This window comes from Eurosta solidaginis, chromosome 1 (assembly GCF_040869045.1).
Source record: "Eurosta solidaginis isolate ZX-2024a chromosome 1, ASM4086904v1, whole genome shotgun sequence".
NCBI classification, from domain to species: Eukaryota; Metazoa; Arthropoda; class Insecta; order Diptera; family Tephritidae; genus Eurosta; species Eurosta solidaginis.
Window position 1 is genome coordinate 53,628,059 of NC_090319.1, and position 23,046 is coordinate 53,651,104.

At 37.0% G+C, this 23,046-nt stretch overlaps 1 protein-coding gene across 1 annotated transcript in view; it reads right to left on the reverse strand.

The window, feature by feature from the left end:
* Window positions 1-449: 449 nt before the first annotated feature.
* Window positions 450-23,046, reverse strand: part of LOC137253407 (probable multidrug resistance-associated protein lethal(2)03659) — a 76,591-nt gene continuing 53,994 nt past the window's right edge. The window contains exons 6-11 of the mRNA XM_067790282.1: window positions 20,448-21,220; window positions 15,613-16,458; window positions 13,058-13,500; window positions 7,670-8,448; window positions 7,180-7,596; window positions 450-3,393 (exon numbers count right to left, since the gene is read on the reverse strand). Coding sequence (XP_067646383.1) covers window positions 3,355-3,393; window positions 7,180-7,596; window positions 7,670-8,448; window positions 13,058-13,500; window positions 15,613-16,458; window positions 20,448-21,220 — 3,297 coding nt within the window. The 3' untranslated portion in view covers window positions 450-3,354. The remainder of the gene's footprint in view (window positions 3,394-7,179; window positions 7,597-7,669; window positions 8,449-13,057; window positions 13,501-15,612; window positions 16,459-20,447; window positions 21,221-23,046) is intronic.

Consider the following 23,046-nt stretch of genomic DNA (forward strand, 5'->3'; position numbering starts at 1 on the left):
TTCAGTTAAAGTAGACTGAAAAACTGAGAATATGTTTAAGCGTAGTTTAACTGACAGATTGAGTTGAATTTGTATTGAAAAACCGGGCCTAACTTGACACTGAACAAACGTAGAAATATTACATACTTTTAGGCGCGAAATTTTGTATTTAGGTGCGGTTTTAGTGCGAGTTTAAACTTCAGTTAGAGTTGACTAAATTTTAACCCTGCCACTTCGGTCGCCTAAGCTGAGATGGGCAGCAAAATTTTAAGTTATCGAACAAAGTGGCAAGATTAAACTCTAGTCAACTTTAACTGGAGTTTAAACTGGCACTGATAAACCCAGTCATAGTCAGCTTAGCGTGTAAACCGGCCTAGTCTCGTTTTTGTCAAAAATTTATTTTTGATGCAATATGGTAAAGCTGAAGATACCACACAATCTAGGCAAATCAGTAACGTCATTAAACAAGTGAGCCAACTGTATATTTAGTCTGTTTCCTATGATTTCAATGAAAAATTAGAACTGGGCCCTTATGGTATTGTGACGAATATTAGCATCACTAAGCTGATAAGTTTCTATCGGAACCCGCCTATGGAAGCAGATGTAGAGGGCGGCCCACTCCGTTGGATGGACCAGGTGGAAAACGATTTAAACTCCCTTGGTGTGACCAATTGGCGCCGGTTGGCGGAGCGAAGGAGCGACTGGAGCGCCTTGTTGGACGGCCATAAACGTTTAGATGGTTAAGCGCCAATTAAGTAAGTAAGTTGATACTAAATAAATAATCACGCAACAATAAAAAAACATGAAGCAGCCACTCGTATATACATGAACACATCAATCATCATTTACACACATATATAGAGGCAACGAAGAGATATTTCACGCACACGCTTGTGGTCATCAACCGAAGTAGTTGCTCACACATACACACGCATATGACTATGAGAAACGCATAAACTACAAATATACATGTATAACTCTGGTAACCAAGCGGTAGATTAGAGAAGGTGAAACGTCTAGACCTTTGGAGAAATATGTTGACGAGGCAACAGAGAGTATAAGAGCAGCGCAAGCTGAGGAATGAGGAATCGGTTTGATTTAAACACGCTATTAGTTGCGAAGTGAAGTATAATTGTACTAATCCCATATTAGTCTAATAAAGACCATTTTGCAATACAGGATAATGGAGTGATTTATTCAACAGTTCCGCGATTCGAACGTAAGCAGAAGGTTTCAAATAAGCGGAGTTTCCCGAAATTCGTTAGAGTATTATACGATCAGTGATGGACAACCATGCTATGGCCTAAAATATTCAATGCGGTCATATTAAAACGTTCCAGAGATGGTTGGGCTTATACCTCAAATGAGCTTGTTCCTGAACCTTCACTCCTACTTAAGTTAGTCAGAGAAAGCGAATGAATCGTTGAGGGCCATTAGAAAGTAATATGATTGAACGAATGTGCCACCACCCAGTACTCGTAATGGACAAAACATACTCCGGGTGGAAGTGTGGCAAATCCCCACGCACGCACTTTTAACCTAACCTAACCATGCATCGCTGAGTTTGAGAAAGTGTATGACTATCTAAATTTTTCAAGAAAACTTGTTATCGATACCGAAAAGGCGCGGTCGCGTGCCATATCTGTGTCAATGATCGACTATAGGCTTGGTGATCTATTGAACTAAACAACGAGAGAACTAGATCTTTTAATTGAACTAGTTTGCTAGTTCGTTCAGTAAAGTAAACTAAACTTTTATCTGGTAACTTTGCAAATTAAAATTGCAAAATGTATGGGAACTCACTTTTTTGTCAAAATTAAAACAGCTTATCGAATTTCGCGATGTTTACCGCCATATCGTCATTTTGTGAAGTTTTACAATTTATTTTAGAAGTTCAGTATTTTAAATGTAATAGTGTTTGCATTTTGCTTTCAAAAATTTAACTAGAAAAATGTGTGCCTAATACATAATGATTTGTTTCAGATGCCAAAGCGAAGGGAAATGTGGAAGCACATTAAAGAAAGTCATGAAGAAAACATAATTTAATGCAAGTAGGTACTGCTGAATTTCCATAAGTTTTGCTGGCAGCATATATGATGTTTAAATCAGGGAGTGAGTAGATTTGGCTTCCGAATTGAACTATTTCAATTGGTTGAACAATAGTTCAGTTAGGTGACCGAACTAAGAGCCAAAAGAACTAGTTCAAGGGACTGAACGAACTAGAAGTGAACTAATCCTTTCATTGAACTAAAAAATCCAACTCTATTCGACTGCAATGTTTCTCTGTTTCGTTCATTGTGTTAAATAGGTATAAGTATTGGTGTCGTGGAAAGTTCAACTTAGAAAATAGTGGAGTTGAGAATTTAATGCATAATACCTTTCTGTGGTTTAATTAGACGAAATTCTCCCACGTTAAAAAAAAAAAGCAAAATGTGTAACATACAAATATTATTTTTAATGCCCTAATATTGTCATCGGAGGTTTGGAACACATTTAAGTATATAACTACTTTTATAAAACTTGCGTTTAATTTTATATTCACACAAAGTTTGATTATTTTATTTTAATATATAAAATCAAAACATTTTAAAACAAATATTTAAGTATTAAATGAGGTAAATCTGTTATTATTGTATTTTTTTTTTCATTTTATAATTTTTCTTATTATTCTAAAAAATAAAACCTAATAAAAATAATTATTTAACTAAAGCAACGAGCTTTTGTGACAAAATTCATTAACTAAATAATAAATATTCACTAAGTACATACATAGTATAAAATTCTTCTACGGTGAGCTTTACAACAACTCAATTTGCTATTGCACACGCCCAAATTTGGGGTATGATAATTTTTTTTTTTTTTATTTTTCTTTTTTTTTATTTTTTTTTGTTCTTTTTAAGCTTGATTCTATTTTTCTTTGTGTTGCATTAATTATTGTCTCGTTTTACATTTTTAGTTCAATTTTGTATTTAATAATTATATGCACATATTTTTCTTTTTTGTCGATATGTACAATTTACGAATCTCAGGTAAATTTTCAATGTAGCTGCATTATTTACCCATTTACTTAAAAGTTATATTTGGAATTTCTTTTATATACAACATTTTATTTTATTTTTTTGTTCACTAGTTTTAATTGTCTTATTTAGTTATTTACTTTTATTAAGTATTGTATAAAAATAGGCCGCGATATGATAATCTACGATTTCCGTTCCCATTCACCCTTCCATTGTTTGTCACTTCCTGCTATCCCAAGAAATTATGGTGTGTCGCATCGGTGAGTGTTTTCTGTATACGTACATTTGCCGGATGATTTGTTATCGGTTCCAGAAATTTAAGTAAATATTCTTTGAATACCTTTGGTACAGCAAAATGTCAAGAATCCTTTTTCGCGCGCAAATTCTCCTCATGCGCCTAAAATAGAATATTAAAATTCAGAACTATTAATTCAATAATGAATAATGAAAGTATAATTTTAATAAAATAGTATCTAAGATATAAAGTAAAATAAAAACGGAGAGGTGACATAAGCTCAACGGCCATAACATCAATTAGTCTTATGGCAACTTTAAATGGCCACAAGGTAAAATAAAGTCGACGATATGAAATGATCACAGCACCTCGCTCTCTTTCTCATATTTTGGTCTTATTCAATGAAAAAAATTTATAAAAAGCTGGCCCAAAGAGGTCTTTTCTGAGATAAGAAGACCTTTGGCCCTTGACTTCATGTCACCTCATCAAAAAAACTAAATCGAGAAAAAAATGCGCTTGTAATTTACAACCGATTTAAATGTTTTATGCTCATTATTCTAATCTCTATCTTTTTTGTGTCCCTTTCTATATTGCAGCGCACTGCACTCAAGAGGCCCAATGATACCAGGCTAATCCTGCTTAAGTGTCTACACAACGTGGGACCGCCGTTAGGCATAACGTCACGTAGGGAAAGGCCATCTAATAATTTAATCGCTACTGCTTCGCATGCGCATTTCTCTGTGCTCCCTTTCACCGTGCTGCAATCGCGTGATAACTAGAAAGGCCATTTTGCTTACAACAGTTCAACAATCTATTACATAACTAACTCAATGGAAATTTGCACTCCAAAAAAGCTGTGTACAGAGGGTCTTTCGCAGGAAAACGAGGACAATGAAACATTACATGTTCTGCGTGTTCCATTACATTGGGACAATGTGGTCAGAAAAGATTGTTATCTATGATGTATATTGGAACGATTTTCCGTCATCCCTTGTCAAATTTGGTTTTGAGACAAACCGGTTTAGGCGTTGTGCCATCGTCAGTGTCGATTTTCGTTCTGATCTGTTGTTGTCGTTTGTCCTGTATTTATAGTTCGTAGGTATATGAGCAGGTATTGTCAAATTGATGCTTGTGTATATTTACAAATACGCTAAGAACCACTTTACGTCAAAACTATTTTCAATTCAACAATAAAATATATAGACAAACAAACGGTCTTGGAATGGGAAGACCCACATCAGCAATTCTTATGGAAGTTTTCATGCAAAATCTGGAAGAAAAGTACATACAGGAGCTGAAGTCCAAATTAGGCGTGTCATTTTATGCTAGATACGTGGATGACATAATATGCGTTTTAACTACTAATAACGAAGAGCTTGTACTGGAGTACCTCAACAAGCAGCACGGAAATATAAAATTTACAATGGAAACCGAAAAAGACGGAGGAATCAACTATCTAGACCTCACGATAAATATTGATAAAGAAGCCAAAAGGTTTTACTATGACATATATAGAAAGTCAACGGCCACCGATACAATAATACACAATACCTCAAATCACCCTCAACAGCATAAAAATGCAGCATTAAGGCACTTGGTACATAGACTTGAAAGAACACCGCTTACACAAGAGGCATATAAGAGAGAACTTGAGGTCACATATAATATCGCTGCGAACAACGGATATAAAAAAGCACTAGTAGATAAGCTCAGAAGGACAAATGGAGAACCAAAAAGAAATAATGAAAAGGAAAATAATAGCTGGACGACTATGACATATACAGGAAAAGCAACATATAAATTGGCAAACTTCTTTAAAAAATACAACATTAACACAGCATTCAAAACATCGAACAATCTAGGGCGAAAACTAAGAACTAACATTAACTCAGAGGATCGGTTTAGCAGCCACGGCGTATACAAGCTCACCTGCGGATGCCAGCATAGTTACATAGGACAAACAGGACGGCAAATAAGAACAAGGTTCAGAGAACATATTAGAGATTACAACAAAAAAATACGGAATCCAAACATTATACCCGAGTCTAACTTCGCGAATCACATGGTCGAGAATGAATGTTCCCAAGCAAACATCAATAAAACAGTTAGGGTTCTTCACATACAGGAAAAGGGCCGACGTCTCAACGTACTCGAAAACATGGAAATCTACAAACAGAAAACATTCGACGGTAGAATAATAAACGAACAGATAAACACAATTTCTGACACAATATTTGAGCCTTTAAAACTTGTTTACGACACTGACGATGGCACAACGCCGAAACCGGTTTGTCTCAAAACGAAATTTGACAAGGGATGACGGAAAATCGTTCCAATATACATCATTTATCCACCCTGTCGGAAAATCAACCAAACAAGATAAGTCGATTGTTATCTATCCTACGCTTATGCAAATAGCTCCTGAAATCGCTGTGCCCACTGGATATCTGCGTGCTGTGTTAGTTTAGTTCAACATGCTTCCGGTCATACCAAACCTCTGTATGTCGAATTAAGGTGAAGCCCCAGCGACATTTCCTCTATTCTTCCCACTATTCTTGCCACCTAGCTATTGCTCGTGACCGACCGCTTCTCTTGTCATTTTCCGATGGTCGCCCGATTCCAATGCCATACATATTGGCCATTGCCCTTGACAGCAGATCTACTGATATTCTCCGAGATAAAACAAGGATCAAGTATTTACTATTCGTGTAAGAGTAATTTGGTATCAGCCTAGTTCATTTTTTTTAAAGGTTATATTAGATCCGTGCCACACTGGTACAGCGTATAATATTATAGAGCTTATTAAGTTGGACAATAGCTGATAGGTAGCTCCATCTGGTCCGCCGATGTAGGGCATTGTTCGCATTTGGGCTCCACTAACTTTAGATCCTTTCTCTCCCACCGCCCTGGAGTGCTCCTTAAAAGTTAGTTTTGAGTCAATGTTTACTCCTAAATATTTCAAGTAAGCCTTTGAATTCATTTCATAATCTCCTTACAAAGACCACTTCTGTCTTACTGCTAGCCATATCCAGTCCCATATACATCAACCATTCTTTTTCCACTTATTCCTTCCATCAGATCCAGTCTCTTGGCCACTGTTACTACGACAATATGATCTGCATAGTCGACAATTTGCGTGACTCCGGGAAGATCGATTTGTAGCACACCATCATACATCGCATTTCATAGCGTTGGTCCTGGAACAGATTTCTGAAAGGCTCCGCCGTGATGTTGTGTGAGGAGTACTCAATAGCTAAATTTTTTACCAATTATTCTGCGCAGGTAATTAGGTGTACCATAGTTTCGTAGCTCTATCCTTATCTTTATCTCTTTACTATATTTATCTATATATTGCATTATCATCATATATATTATTTCTAATTGCTGTTTTCATGTCAAATCTATAAATAAAGTTTTGATTATAAAGATGGAGATTCGGGGTATTGGCGAGCTTTGGGCAATTTTGGTCGTAGTGCTTTTGTTTAGCTATATTTTATTAAAATAATTTGTTAAAAATAAACGATTGTGAGCACATTTGTTTGTGCTAGGGCACTATTGTGAATACTTGCACTGCATTACCGACAGGTGCTACCATACGCCATATGGCAGCGCAAGCCTGTAAGTTTTAATTGATTGAAAGAACAGCTGATTTTTGTTGATATTTGATAAGAGACTTTTATATTGGTTGCGCAAGATGCGCACGGGTCCGGCTCGTATTGTATTATATTAACTTTTGTATTTTTATTTTTTTTGTAGTTCCTCTGAAGACGATTACCGTGTGTAATCGAAATATATTGGGAATAAAATAAATAAAACTTGCGTTTAAATTTATCATCCACGGACCTCAAGCCGGCTTAAAACATATTTATTTTTCATCTTTATCCTTATCTTTATCTTAGTTAGCCGTTAACGTTATCTTAGTCGTCTTCAATCTTAAGTACTACTCACCTTTTGTGCAACCATCAGCAGATTGTCAAATGCACTATCACCAGCTTGTTTCACCATACCATAGAAAACTTTCGTTTTGCTTACAGTTAATAGCTCAAATGGTGATCCGAATTCTACAGCACGTCCAGCATCCATAACCAGCACTTTATCCGAATCCATAATTGTGTGTAGACGATGTGCAATTGTAAGAACCGTACAATTCCTAAATTTACTTCTTATTGTCGTTTGTATTAGAGCATCAGTCTGTGGATCTACATTTGCTGTCGCCTCATCCAATACTAAAATCTTATTTTCACGTAATATGGCTCTCGCCAAACACACCAATTGACGTTGACCCACACTAAAATTGGTGCCACCTTCAGATATTTTGCTTTGTAAGCCAGTTGGCAAATCTGATAAAACTCCTTTTAATTCCACCTAAACAAAATTTTTTTTTTTTGGTCAATGATTACATTTTTCACGGCGAGGTGTCAAGAAGAAACAATCTTACCTCATCAAGTGCCTCCCATAATTTAGCATCTGAGTATTCATCGAATGGATCCAAATTGTAGCGCATTGTACCTGAGAAGAGCACCGGTTCTTGTGGTATAATTGAGATTTTGCTACGCAAATCATGTAAACCCAAATCATTTGTATTTCGCGCATCAATAATTATCGCACCATCATTGTACGATAATCTGAATAGAGCATTGATCAGTGAAGATTTACCCGCACCAGTTCGACCCACAATACCAATTTTTTCACTAGATTCTATTTCAAGATTTAACGCTTTCAGTACACGCTCCGATGTGGGGTCAGGGAAATAACGCAAGCTGAGTTTATCAAATTTAATTTTACCATGTTCGGGCCATGTTTGTGGTGGTTTTTTAGCTGGTCGGCTCTCCATATCGCCCTCGGGCTCAATTTCATCATATTCCAAAACACGTTCAACACAAGTCATATTATTTTCCAGCTCAGCCGATTGTCGCATACCCCATTGCACCATACCAGTTAAAGCCATAGCCTGTGTAATAGCCAAACCCACATCACCACCACTTTTCGGCGAAAATACAAAGAACCCCAGTGTAGTTATTGCTATGTAGACTACACAGATACAATCAAGCCAATAACCAAAAGCGCGACTTGTTGACAAAAACATGTAAAATCCGGAACTGTGTAGGTCCTGATAGTTATCGAATTCAGCTGTTAAAATTTTTTGTGCACCAAAAGCGCGTATCGTCGAGAGACCATTTAATGAGGCGCCCAAGTGTGAGTATATGGGTGAACGTGCTGTATAGGGAAAATAATAAATTTAAAAAAATATAGATATGAAAAGAGAATGAAATGGAAAGGGAATGGAAAATGGCCCACTGTGCGACTTAATTCAAACTATGTCATTTTCAGCTGTAAATAAGAAAGACTGACGTCAAAAACAAGAATAGACGTTTCAAAATGAGAAAGCGTCAGTTGGAAATACGTTTTCTTAAATGTAAATTAGATTAGTCAATTGAAAATTAATAAGCATCAAATGTAAATGCGAAAGCGTTATATGAAAATGAGAATAGTAAATTGTAAATACGAAAGCGTAACATCTCTAATATATGAGTTCTTTGTAAATGAGAGAGCGTCAAATGAAGCGTCACTGTTCTGATTTTCATATGACGCTTTCTCATTTACAATTGACTTTACTGATTTTCGTACTATTTTGTTTATTTTATATTAAACTTACTAATTGCAATTGACTGCTCTTATTTACAACAGACTTTTCCCAATTACAATTTACGCTTCCTAATTAACGTATGCCGCTTTCGCATTTACAATTGACTATTCTCATTCACAACTGACAATTCTCTATTAAAAGCGACGCTTTGGAAATTTCTTTGACGCTGTCTCATTTACAACTGGAAATGGTGTTGTATTCGCAGTTGCAACATTTTTCAGGGAGCTAATTACATTCACGACGGCGGTGTAGACTCCACATCTGTCATATTATTTTTACACATATTCTTATGAGTGTCGTTATTTTCGGCGCGACAGAGCATCACGACAATCAATCACGAAAGCCGTTGTAGCCAGATTAACCCTTAATCTATTTTTGGGGAGCGACAGTATTATAAAACTAAAATAGAAGTAAATTACAGATAATAAAAGCTAAAATCATTCTTTTGCGAGTTTTTTAAACATAATTAATATTTTTTTCTAAATTTTTCGCTGCTGTTTGCTGTAATTTATATTGGTGGCTGCGGCTTTCAAAGTAATCAATAAGCCAATGCTTGGCTACGGTTGTCGTCAAGCTTTGCTTAATTGTGGTTGTGGTCTGTAGACGCCGTGTTGAATGGAATCAGCCCTACACGTTTAGCTTCATTTAGAGCCGTTTGCACCATCTTCAATTAATTAATTTTCGTTTTTTCCATGCTATTTGAAGGTTCGTGTCTCGGTTAAGGCCTAGGAAAAAGCATGGTGGAATAACCAGGTGAAGCCGTCAATTGTCTCGCTCTAAATTCTTCTTTGTTCTGTCATTCGGCTATCCGAAAATTTTTCACCAATGTTGTCCGCGAAAAAGTGTTGCTTTTTGCATCTTTCAGGAGTAAAATATGCCACTTTTAGTAGTTTTTTCACATAAACTATGAAGCTATGAGGTGAATATCGATGGACCTTTACTGGATTTAATTACAGAAATTCATCAGTTAGGGTATCTTTGGTGTTCTCTTCCATAAGTAAGGCCGTGCTAAACTAATACTTCCATATTTTTCATATTATCAAATATATATATACATATGTTTAATTTTTTCCCAAAAAAATTGAAAAAGGACAAACTATTTGCATTCACGTCATAATTCAACCAAGGATTTTCCCCTGTACAGTACTAGTGAAGACTTTCGAAGAATGTTTTTCTTATTCCTACAAGAACCCCAAAATTGTCGTATTATACCTTATTTTGAAAAAACTTCCGCTAAACAGTTGTATGCTAAATATACAAAAAATTATAACTCACTGTTGCTGTTTCGCCCTAAAAATCAGAACAGTAAGATGAGAGGAGTGTTACACTTAAGGATTGTAATTTAGAATATATGAATCCAGCTCGCTTCGGATCAGCATCTTATCGTTCTAGGCCGAATGCCACTGGGCTAGTCTATTCCCTGATATATTTTGGTAAATAAAACTTGGTAACATTAGTAATACATCATGAATTCAACAGTCAAGAATTTTTGGGGATCTTCTGATTAAGTTTGTTGTTATATATTAGAGAAGCATATTTTTTAAACCCAACTCTCAACGAGAAATCAATAAAGCAGATGAACATGTCAATGAATTTTAACGGGGGAAACATATTTAACACTATCACGATCACGTCCAAGTATGGCTGTAAAACTTTTCATCGAACCCGAAACCAATTTAAGTTCCGCCAAAGGCAGAAAAGTACAACTAAATAACTGATGTACATATGTATGTACTTTATATGAATAACACATGTTTCTTTTATGTCCGGTTTTTCAATGAAAGTTTCAACTTCAGTTGAAATTGAGGTCAGTTAATGTGGCAAAATTGAATTTTTTATTTTTATTCGATCCTAAAAGTAATGTTAACTCGCACTGGTCCTTTGTATTCAATTTTGCATTGGCGTTAGGTGGCACTGATATGCTGAAAACAGCAATTTCTGTAATGGGTAGCAAGGTATTAATTTTTCTATTCCTATTTCTTCAAAGCGGGTAAAAATTTTAGCCTCTACTGGCCGTCGAAAATATATCACTAGCGTTTCAGATAGCGTAGGTACATCTTCCGTCTTTTTTTATTTACTTCACCTGGTGATTCCACCATGAGAAAAAGTGTAAACAAAAGTCAGCTTTTTAACTAATTTTCGAGTGCTCGAATTCTTCGACAAAATATTTACAATTATCGATATAACCGGTGGTTAGTCACTCTGTGTTGGTGAAAACGAAATTATCAAATCATGATGATAGATTGCTATCCTCCAGGCAAAATCTTTCTTATGCTATGTCTACACGGTACACGATTTCGGTAGTATGATTTCGTAAATTACATTCCTGTCCACACGATTATGCTTCTTCTTTTGCATAATTTCAAATTACATTTGTTTTCGCTTTTTTCCCATAGCCGAATTAAAACGTTCAAGATAATCATATGTTTTTGAAATTTGATAGCTAGTGCGGGCAGACCATCGATTATTTTGTGTAAATTGTAATCGACCATATAGTCGCTCAGTAAATTGCACGTAATTTGGGTCCAATTTCGATTAAATTAAGAATTTCTAATTTCGTTTGACAGTTTTTCCATAACGAAATTAGCTAATTTCGGCTTAAATTAAGAATCTTCCGAAATCAACTTGATTTTGGTGCCGTGGAGACATAGTATTACATTGTGGATAAAACAAGTGTGATATCTTTTCCGGCTACTTTTTAGCATCTTGGCAGCGTTTCGAAAAGGTGTTCAATATGCCGGCGCATAGGGCCAGCTATATTCATAGTACAGGTTTACAAGTATGATATGTATGAGAAGGAAGCAGTTCCTTTCTCTTTCTAACACATTGCAGTTTGACATTTCGGTCAGTGTCAAACTATTGTGGAACTCAGTAGAACGTGCGTGGAACACGCGTTTGACACTGAACGAAGTGTCAAAATTACCGGGGTTGATGTCGTTGGAAGCGACGCAGGGAAACAAAAAAAGGAGCGGAATATCAGATATGGGTTGCTGTGATGGTAAATTTTTTGAACGAATTTAGTACGAAAATGTAGTGCACCTATATGGGTCCTACAGAAAATTATACAAAAGTCTTGAATTGGGATATCTGAGAATACAAACACGGGTGCTAAATTTTTCTACCCGTTCAAAAGTTATCCGCGAAAAACAGTTTGAAACCGAGGTTGACTGCAATAACCCGTCCAAAAATGTGGAAAGAGAAATGAAAAGACGCGTTTTGTCCTTTTATCAATTGCCCAAAGGCGAAAAAGTATTCGAATTATTGGAAGCGAGCAAAAACGCGTCTATTAATACCTCCCCCACGGTTTTGGTCGCGTTTTAGCAATTGTCCCCGGTAATAAAGTATCACAATTTGTTAATAAAAATTGTCGAAAACATATGGATTCTAAAGAGGGATGTAATTAAGTGCTCGTTTGACAGTAAATAAGGGCATTTCTTTGTAAAATTACGATAAAAATTTTACGCAGTTTTCGTTAGCAGCTACTACACTTTTCTTGGACCTAAGAAGTACAACAGTGCCAAATAGCATCCACAAAAAACGAACAAGAACAAGCATTTTATCAGGTGAGCGTGACTGTGTATGTGCGTGCTGCTACATATCCTACTTGTAGACCTGTACTATGAGCTATATTCAGCGGTTGATAGAATGAGACAGCGTTAGTCAATTAAAGATCAGGTGATCCATTCTATTTGTAATTTTGACGTCTAAGCAGAAGTTATCACATTTGTTTTATCCACAATACTTTCCATTGTTTACTATATAGTTTGGCAGCTTAAGTAGAGGTTATGTTGCGAATAGAGTGGAAGGCAGTGGACTAGGCAGTCGAATGTCATATAATGAAGGAATGGTGTTCGGAGATTTTTCGAAGTTAAAAAAAAAATGATAAAAGCTTTAATATAAATAAAACTATTGTTTTGATAACAACAAAAACGCCATATATATTCTGAATACATAAATATGTAAGGATTATCTCACTTTAAAATTTGAATTAAATAATCCAAAGTTTTGTTTTGAAACTGAGTCGAGAACTGTGCGTGTGAATGTGCGAATTTTCACCGATCAGCTGTTAGTTGCGCTACTTGGTAAAATTTACAATGATGCTTTCTTAGCTGGAGATGGTGAAAACAGCACTTAGTGAATATCTTTCATAGAAACTCATTTATTTTATATTAAACTTACTAATTGCCTCTAGCCGCTTAACATCACGTGATGTTTTTATATAAAATTCTCGTATATAGTAAAATATAATGCCAAGAATGAGTGCCATCAACAAATTCCATGGATTAACGACTGATATCAACATCACACTACCAAAACAGCTTAAAAATATTTGTATAACATCCATCAATGTCGCTGGTAATATTTCATCAACTTGCCCTAAATCTTTTGCGAATCTATTTAATATTCGTCCTGATGGATTTGTGTGGAAAAAGTACATTGCCGCATGTGTAAGTCCATGGTACATGGAATTGTGCAAACTGATGGATGAACGCTGGGCCATTGTGTAGAAAACAAAACTGCGAGTGATGGCGAAAAAAATGGTTGCCAAAATTATGCCCGAAAATATATAAATGTCAACAGGATCAGTTTCTTCATATAGCTTTGCTTGGTTTTTATTTACCCTGTAAAAATACACAAGAAAAGAAAGAATTTAATATTTATTAAGGTGTGAATATCTAGAAAATTATATCGAGAGTTTGGAAAAAAAAACAAACTCGAAACTGAATCAAAACTAATTAAGCGGCTTCAGTGATGCGATCTATACAGACCTTTCAAAAGCTTTCGACAGAGTCCTTACTATTAAGAATTCATGAGCTTAACATCGGCTTATAATAATTTATAGTTATTATTAAGAATTCATGAGCTTAACACCTGCTTATAATAACTGAATATTCAGTTATTTTGTTTTTCTAAGAGAAACTGAAAAGAAAGAAAAAAACATTTACTGGCATATTGCGATGGTACCATTTCGAAAACCGCTACGAATTCATCATCAGGCAATTTCATCATGTTATCAAAGGTTTCACCGAGATTCGAACCGCGAATCACACGATGAAACTGCAGTTGCCTTAACCAGTAGGCTATCCTGCTTGTATTTGTTTCCTTGCTAACATTACGATATTGCCTGATAATGAATTCGTGGCGGTTTTCGAAATGGTATCATCGCAATATGCCAGTAAATGTTTCTTTCCTTCTTTTCAGTTTCTCTTAGGAAAACATAATAATTGAATATTCAGTTATTATAAGCCGGTGTTAAGCTCATGAATTTTTAATAATAACTATAAATTGAACACACCATTAAAACACACAAACATAAAGAAGTCCTTGATTTCAACACTGAAGGGCTTTGGTTATCACTCTACTTTTCTTGAGTGGCTAAGTCATACTTATCTAACAGGCTCTATAATGTCACTATTGACAATATCTCCTCCTGCACTTGTATGGTAATTTCGGATGCTCCTCAAGGCGGCATCTCGAGGCCCTTGTTGATAATTTCCATCAATAATATTGGTTTCAACTTTCAAAGCTCAAAGCTTCTGCTATATGCTGATGATCTTAACATATATACTCCGTAATTCGAGAATGTGATGACCCTCCTTGCCTTCAAGCCGACCTTGCAAGACTTAACTCATGGCGCATTCGAAACTATCTGTATTTTAGTGTCAACAAGTTTTTCCACTCTACCTTCCCCAGAAGAGTTAGCTCGTTTCCTAAGCGCTGTTACTTGCCTGGGCCAAATTTTACATTAACTTCTGAATTCAAGAATTTACGCGTTTATTTTGATACGAAACTTAGTTTTTTGAACCATATCAACTACATTATCTAAAAATCGTATGTATGTTCGGCTACATCCAGATGAATAGCAGTCTTCTCCGATCCATACACTTTAAAAGCACTTAATGTTTCTCTAGTAAGTTCCAGGCTAGACTATGCTTCTTTCATTCGTCCTACACTAGTAGCCTAGAAAGAGTTTAGAAAGGTTTTAAAGAATTTGATTTGCGATCTTTGAACATCAGTGAATCGTCCCATCTTATGAATCCGTCTGTCTACTTCTTAATATTAAACCACCAAGAAGTAGATTTTCATTTCTTGCAACCATTTTATTCGCCAATGTAGTAAATGGTTTCGCAGCAAATAGAAGGTATATACCTCAGAGTTTCAGCGATGCAGCGAAATGAATGCATACAAGATTTAGCGCAAATTAACTCGAAGAAAGCTACACTCCCTCCAGAACTTAGATACCTGGCGCCCGAGCAGGAAGTTGAATCCTGGAAACCGTATTACGCAGCAATGAATATTTCAGGAAACGAATACCAACGTAATTCGTAGTTATTAACGATAAGGCTTAAGAACCGGATTCGTTTTAATATTATTGCCTTTTTTGTTTGTTTAACAAACGCTTAAACTTATGACGATTAATAAACACTATGTTAAGTTAGAAAATAAGAAAATATTAGCACAAAATAATATATTATCAACATTAACTTGAAAAAAATTACATGGCTTCAAAACTTCAAAAGCTTAGACATATGGCGCCCGAGGAGGTACATGAACCCGAATATTTTCTCAACTAAATATCAACTTATTTCATGTTCATTATGGATGTTTAGACTTTAGAAAAGTATTTGGTTTCCTTACCAAAATAGCCTTACATGCGAATAATGGAGATCCCAGTTCGACTGTTTTTATTCATATCCATATACATTTATGTTTCAAAGCCCCTTTTCACTTACCAATAAGACAAATAATAATCACCAACTGAAGCCAAAATCTGTCCCGTCAAAATGAATACCATTGATAAAATGAACAGCAAATAACCGCCGCTTGCCTTAAAATACTTTGCATATAGTTTAAATTTGATTTTGCCTTCTGCGCGTTTTTCTTCCACCTGCATAGGGGATTCTGTTTCACCAACCACCGATTCGGCTACGGAATTTAGCGAACCTGTGCTATTCTTACGTTGTGCGCTGTTTTGACGTGACATACTCTTCTTATTTGTAATATCGCCACCGGCATCAGTATCCATGTGCACATCTGACGCCATTAATAATTTAGCAAAGTCCAAACCACTACGACGCATCGATTCATAGGTACCCACAGCACTTATCTTGCCCTTGTCCATAATTACAATAACATCGGCTTGTTCGAGAAATTGCAATTGATGTGTTGATAAAATCACAATTTCATCACGCAAAAAACCACGCATACATTGATCGAATAGATGGCGACCGACACGTGTATCCACGGCACTCAAAGGATCGTCGAGTAGATAGATGTCTGCTTTACGATAACAAGCACGTGCCAAGCTAATACGTGCTTTTTGTCCACCCGACAGCGAAGCACCACGTTCGCCCACAATTGTTTTGTCACCATTGGCGAAGAGCTCAAAATCGCGTTCCAATGCACACCTTTTAACTACACCACGATAACGATTCTTATCCATTGGCTCGCCGAATAAAATGTTTTGCCGGATGCTGCCAGTAAAGAGCCAGGGTTCCTGAGATGCATACGAGTGTGTGCCATGTACATGAACGTAACCGGATTCGGCTGGTAGTTCACCAAGGATTGCTTGAATTAAGCTAAAATAAAAATAAGAAGGGAACTATTATTTTTTAAGATTATTTGTGAGCAATTGAGGAAGTCAAGAAAATATATTATTTTATTAACTATTTGGGAGCGAGACTCTATTTATAGTTGGCAGATTCTGTGATTGTTAAAGTACAACGTGGCACGTGACTGCGTCAACACAGTTGCAGCGGTTCTTATCCGTGACTGTAACTGAACGGTGACAGGGGAGCAATATGTTCTTAATCGAAGTCTTCACAGCAGAACGATGACCTGCGATAAATGCCGCAATAAACTGCCATATAGACAGCTATGAAAGCTCCGTCGCTTTCAACTTACTGTGATATTTAGCAGTACACACATCAGCACAAATCATGGCTTCATTGATTCAGTTTGTCGCAGTTAAGTTGCAAGAGAGGGTGTTTGCCTGGTCTACTATGTAGAACCTTTCGCCAATATCTAGCGTTGCTTTGTCACAGGATAAATCACAATCTCTTTGGTTCATATTGTAACGAATTTAGGGAAATTCCGCTTATTTGAATCCTTCTTCTAGCGTTCGAATCGCTAAAATGTTGAATAAATAACTCCAATATTCAGTAATGTAAAATGGTCTTTATTAGACTACTTTGAGATTACTTCACAATAACACTTATACTTCACAACTAATTGCGTGTTTAAATCAAACTGATTAGTCATTGCTCAGCTTTTATACTCTCTGTTGCCTTGTCCGCATATTTCTCCAAAGGTCTAGGCGTTTCTCCTTCTAGAATCTTCTGCTTGGTTACCAGCTATATGCCTGTGTATTTGTAGTTAATAGCCTCTCGCATAGTCATATGCGTGTGTATGCGTGAGTAACTACTTCGACTGATGACCACATGTGTGTGTGTAAAATATCTCTTCGTTGCCTTGTATGTATGTGTGTAAATGATGACTGATGTATTCATGTACATCAGTGTGACTTGCTTCAGGTTTTTGTTGTTGCGTGATTAGTTAATAAAGGCCTAGTGATTTCAACATTCGCCACAATATGTATTAAGGCAGATAAATGTTCCTGAAACTATAGTTGTGATAGAGACGATGATTTGCCATAATTGGCATGTGTGATAACGAAGGAGACGCATATATTGTGATAGCCACGAAGGTGTCACTGTGACAAAATCACATGTCTATGTTGTTGCTTCCACGTTATTGGATTCCTTCAGTCCTCCAGCTTCAGAGCAACAGCTCCTGCTGATGTGCCTATCCTGCCTCGGTGACTTGGCACTGTGTTCTTTCTGCTTCTTAAAAGCAAGCTTGTCGACTTCAGCCGATGACTACCTTTTTATCCTCCCCTCCAAGGCAAAGTTCTTGTTAGCGAATTGCCGTTTATCTGCTTCATTTAGCCTCATTGACCAGTACAAGCCCTCAATCTCCGAGGAGGTTGGGTCGACCATGGCTCCCAATCGCTATGACATTTTTGTCCTTCCCGATACTGCGAGCGAGCTCTCTTACTACATCTTTAGTATTCTTCTCCATTTTTCTCCTCTGTTCGGACACACATGATGCCCCTTGCCGAGCTCATTGACTTTCGTTTGCTACCGACTTATCGCTTGTAGCGATTTCATCTTCTTAGGCTTGTGCCCTATTCTGCCACTCTCCTCCTCATCTTCGTTATAAGCTTCTGAGCGCATAATATTAGTCCTACGACCACCTGACCGGAAAGCGGATCCAGCAATCTAATAAGAAAATAGAAAGAAAGCCCTCCACTACAGAAGCGTCCCTTACTGTAATAAGGTCGGCATTACTTCTGTAGGCGGCCCGGTATCGGCAAGGTTTGGTTCAAATACAACCACCGCAAATCATCCAATAGGCATGATCTGGATAGCACCTTAAATCTGGAAGGTAGGGGGTTATTGGTCGCTGATATCCCGCTGCCCCCTATGCGGCGGAAAGAAGTATGTAAATGCAGGCTCTTCAACCGCTCATCCACTTATTCGGGCCATCACTCCATCGACCAGATGCGTACCTGTATAGCGGTTCATAGTTTAAACGGTTTTATATGTCCTAGAGGTTTACGCCGATCACTTCATCGGCGGCGGCGTGGGCGGCGCGCCGGCGTACGCCGGTGTTCTTACTTTAAAAACCTTGATTTTTCTATTTAAAAAAATAATATTTAGGAAAGGTTTTGTTTGTATGTATTTAAGGAAATCAACGTTTTGGCCATTTCCGAAAGATCCGAGGTTTTTGCCTCAAAATCTTGCAGATTGTTCAAAAATTTTCAGGAGTAGCTCCTTGTGGAGGGATTGTACCTCGTTCACTTATTCCATAGAGGCTTCGAACCTAACCACGGTCTTTGAAATTGGTACTGCTACGTCTGCTGAAAAGAAACAGAGTATATAATCGTCGACGCATCTACATAATTAAAATTTTACAAGGACCCTGGATACAATTTTTAAAATGTAGACCAAAGTTTGCAGACGTTTGTGTTCACAACATAGATTTCAATAGTCTTCGTTAAATCAAAACGATATTTTAGAATGAAAGTGGACCGATTTTAAGTTGAAAGGTGTTAACTGCTGTTTTCTGGCCTTATGATATAAGAGCACATTATGGATGACCGCGTAGCTTCAGTTTTCAGACTAGTCCGACTGTCCACAACGATAGGGTAGTAGACCACACAGTCATTAGTTCGACTGTCTTGGGAAAGCTTTTGCTTCACCACTATGAGTGTTCTTGCGAAGGACAAAGCCTGACCTAGTAAATATATGTGCCTACGTATTCACATTTGTAAAAGGAGCCGTAACGTGTAGGTGATATTTAAACTTGGTTCGTAGGCTATAATCAATGTGATTCAATCCAGGGGACTAGGTTTGCATAGGGCCGCCAACTTTAGGAAATGTCAAACCCGAAGACTTGGGTGTTGGAGGATGAAGTGTGAAAATCAAAATTAACATTTCATACGCTATTGTATAGTTTCGCAAATAAACAACAAATGTTTGAATGTAAGTCCAAGAAATTTTTCAAACCCTTCTCATACTCACATACATATATCCCCAACTTAAGTATGAGGTAAGGATCATTTCAAAGGAGTGTTGATGCCCCTAGAACTTACCAAAGGATTTTGCGTCATTGATTTCGCTTATTCTTTCAGCCAATCGCAATATACATTTTTTTTAAATCGGCATCATTTTTGGCTATTTTTCTTATTTTAACAACTTGAGGACAATTTGAAAACATGTTTGGGTCATTTGATTTGAATTCATTGTTAATTATTTATTTTTTTGAAAAAAAAAAAATATATGTAAAGTGAGCATATAAATTTATTATATAAATGTGTTAGTGTTTTGTTTTAACAACTTGGTGAATTGGGTGATGCAAAGTCCGTGTTAAGCTGACATCGAAAGAGCCAGTTTTTTTAAATAACTTTTGAACAGTTAGAAAGAGTTAAATTTCGCAATTAGTTTCTTATAACTGGCAGTGATGCGCATCCGTTGATACCACTTTCGTCATATCCGACAAATTTTCGACATGAACAATAAATGGCCTAAACAGCCTTAAACGAGTAGAAAATATATTAACGCGCCGGGCGCCGCCGCCGTCGCCGCGCCGATATTTTTGACATTCGGCGGCGGCGTGCGAAAAACGACAAAAATCGGTAGCGGCGGCGGCGTTTATCGGCGGCGTATATCTCTAATATGTCCAACTATGCGTGCTTATCGTTTCTTGGCTTCGCGATCTAGACTCAAATGGAAACCCCAAGTAGGCTCGTGTTCAACTTTGTGCTTTCAACGATGTGGGGATATCCCTCTTCATCTGCTTTCACAGAGCATCGTATTTAATTGCAGTATAATATGGCCTATCCAACTCAGCTTTTGGGTTCTTAATAGCTCAACTATGTCGACTTCCGTGTAAAACTCACGCAGCTCATCATTCATCTTCGATACCCGCTGTACCCCCGATGCCGTGACAAAATCAAGTGATTATGACTCAGCTTCTACGCCTAACAGACTTAATTACCATTTACCTTGTTTTTCCGGAGCCTACTGGTCCAATTACAGCAACCAAAGTGCGTGGCTTCACCTTCAACTCGATATTGTTTATCGTATATTCCGTCATCGAACTATCCCATTTCGCCTTCAATTTATGTATTTCAATACCAATGTTGGGTTTTTTTCCTTCTGTCGGTGGGTTTAAAGGTTTGAGGGTGCCATTCATTCCTAGTGACTTTTCATTCTCCTCTGTTAGAATATATCTTTCTTTAAGCGTCTTTGATTCCTTCACGCTGTCCTCTGAACGATCCTTCACCTTTGTCTCATCATACAACAAATAAGTTTGTATACGTTTCAATGAGACCAATGTCTCAGCAAATTGTGTTATAGCCAATGGAAAGAAGATGGTCATTGTGTTGCGCAATATATTATAGTAGGCAGCGATCATAAAAGCCTTCTCAGCTGACAAGAAGTGCCCAAGCAAAACAAAACCCACTAAACTAAAAAAGGTAGTCACACGTGTCATGAATAAGATGAATGACTGCAAACCGCCACGAATAAAGTTGACAGTGCGTACGGATTTCATTTCTTTTCGGCGTGCTTCTTGAACCATTTTGCCAAAGGGTTTCTCCCACGCATACATTTTGATTACCTGTATACCTGAGATGATTTCGTTCATCATACGTACGCGCTCGTCGGTACAAAGAGCTGTACGCAAACGTAGAACCGATGTTCTCTTGCCAAGATATGCTTGTAATGGCAAAAAAAGTAACATAAAAACAACACCAAAAAACGCTGCCACGCCAATCTACAGGGGAGAGAAAGAAACAGTAGTTACTGCATGTCTATGATTAAATTAAACTGTACTGTCCTGCAAAAACTGAGTACTGAATTTTGGCGATCTTAAAAAAGGAACTTTTTTTTTAGACTGTGGCGAATTTTAGCATCACTAAGCTGTTAGTAAATAAAGGTGCAACACAAAAACATTAAGCAAGCTGCCACTCTTGTATACATGAACACATCAATTTAATCATTATTTACACACATACATGGAAAGCGACGAGAAGTACATGCACACACATAACTAGTAGCTCGAAGTGAAGAGATATCTCACACACACACACATGTAGTCATCAGCCGAAGTTCTTACTCACACATACACCCGCATATAACTAAAATTACTAAGCAGAAGATACAACAATTCTAGAAGGTGAAACGTCTAGACCTTTGGAGAAATATGCGGATGATGCAACAGAGAGTATAAAAGCAGCGCTATTGGTTGTGAAGCATAATTGTAAGGTACTACTCCCAAAGTAATCTAAATAAAGACCAGTGTGCAATACTGAATATTGGAGTGATTTATTCAACAGTTTAGCGATTCGTACGTTGTAAATGAGAATAGTGAATTGTAAATGCGAAAGCGTAATATGGAAATGCGAATAGTCACATGTAAATGAGAATAGTCAGTTGTAAATGCGAATAGTCAATTGTAAATGCGAAAGCGTCATATGGAAATGAGAATAGTCACTTGTAAATGAGAAAGCATCAAATGAAAATGCGAAAGCGTCATTTGTAATTGAGAATACGTAGTCAATTATAAATAAGAAAGTGTCACTTGAAAATGCGAAAGCGTTATATGGAAACGAGAAGAATCACTTCTAAATGAGAAAGCAGATCCAAATTTATTGCTTAAATAACTTAAAACCGTGGTTAGCTTTTTGGGTGGTATTTACTTCACTAAAATAACACTAGGTATTAAATAAGGCTTTGTTGATTATTCCCATTGAGTCCCTCGAACTTCGGACTCCTTATGCATTTTTTGAAGATAAGTCCAAGTTGTTGTTGTTGTTGTAGTGACAAGGACACTCCCCGAAGGCCTTGGGGAGTGTTATCGATGTGTACGGTCCATTGCAGGATGCAGATCCGGTATGTTCTGGTAACAAGCGTTATAAAGGTACTAGCCCGACAATCTCGGGAACTATTTGGTATGACCACATGCAACCTTCTAGGCCATTCCCGCCCTCTTACCCCCTAGATCCATCAGGAGTTCGGGGCCAGAGGCTCTGCTGTTAATGAGACAGTATTCGCCACGGGTAGGTGAGATTGACAATTGGGTTGGAGAAGCTATATATTGTGCTCGTAACCCCTTGCAAGGGTTGCGCTACACAACCCCTTGAATCAATTTGGTATTTTAGTCGCCTCTTACGACAGGCACACCTACCGTGGGTATATTCTAAGCCCCCTAACCCGCTGGGGCGAGAAGTCCAAGTTCTTGTACAGTGGTGGGAAATGGGTAATGATAGGGAACCATTACATTATACCTTTATATAAAATTGAGAAATTTTATTCTTAATAACCAACAAGTCTTTCGAATTTTCATTTAATGCTATATCATTCAAAATTTACTTACTTCTTTCATTTCTATATAACGCTTTCGCATTTACAATTGACTATTCTTATTTCCATATAACGCTTTTGCATTTTTAAGTGATACTTTCTTATTTATAATTGACTGCGTATTCTCAATTACAAATGACGATTTCGCATTTTCATTTGATTCTATCTCATTTACAAATGACTATTCTCATTTACATATTACGCTTTCGCATTTACAATTGACTATTCTCATTTACA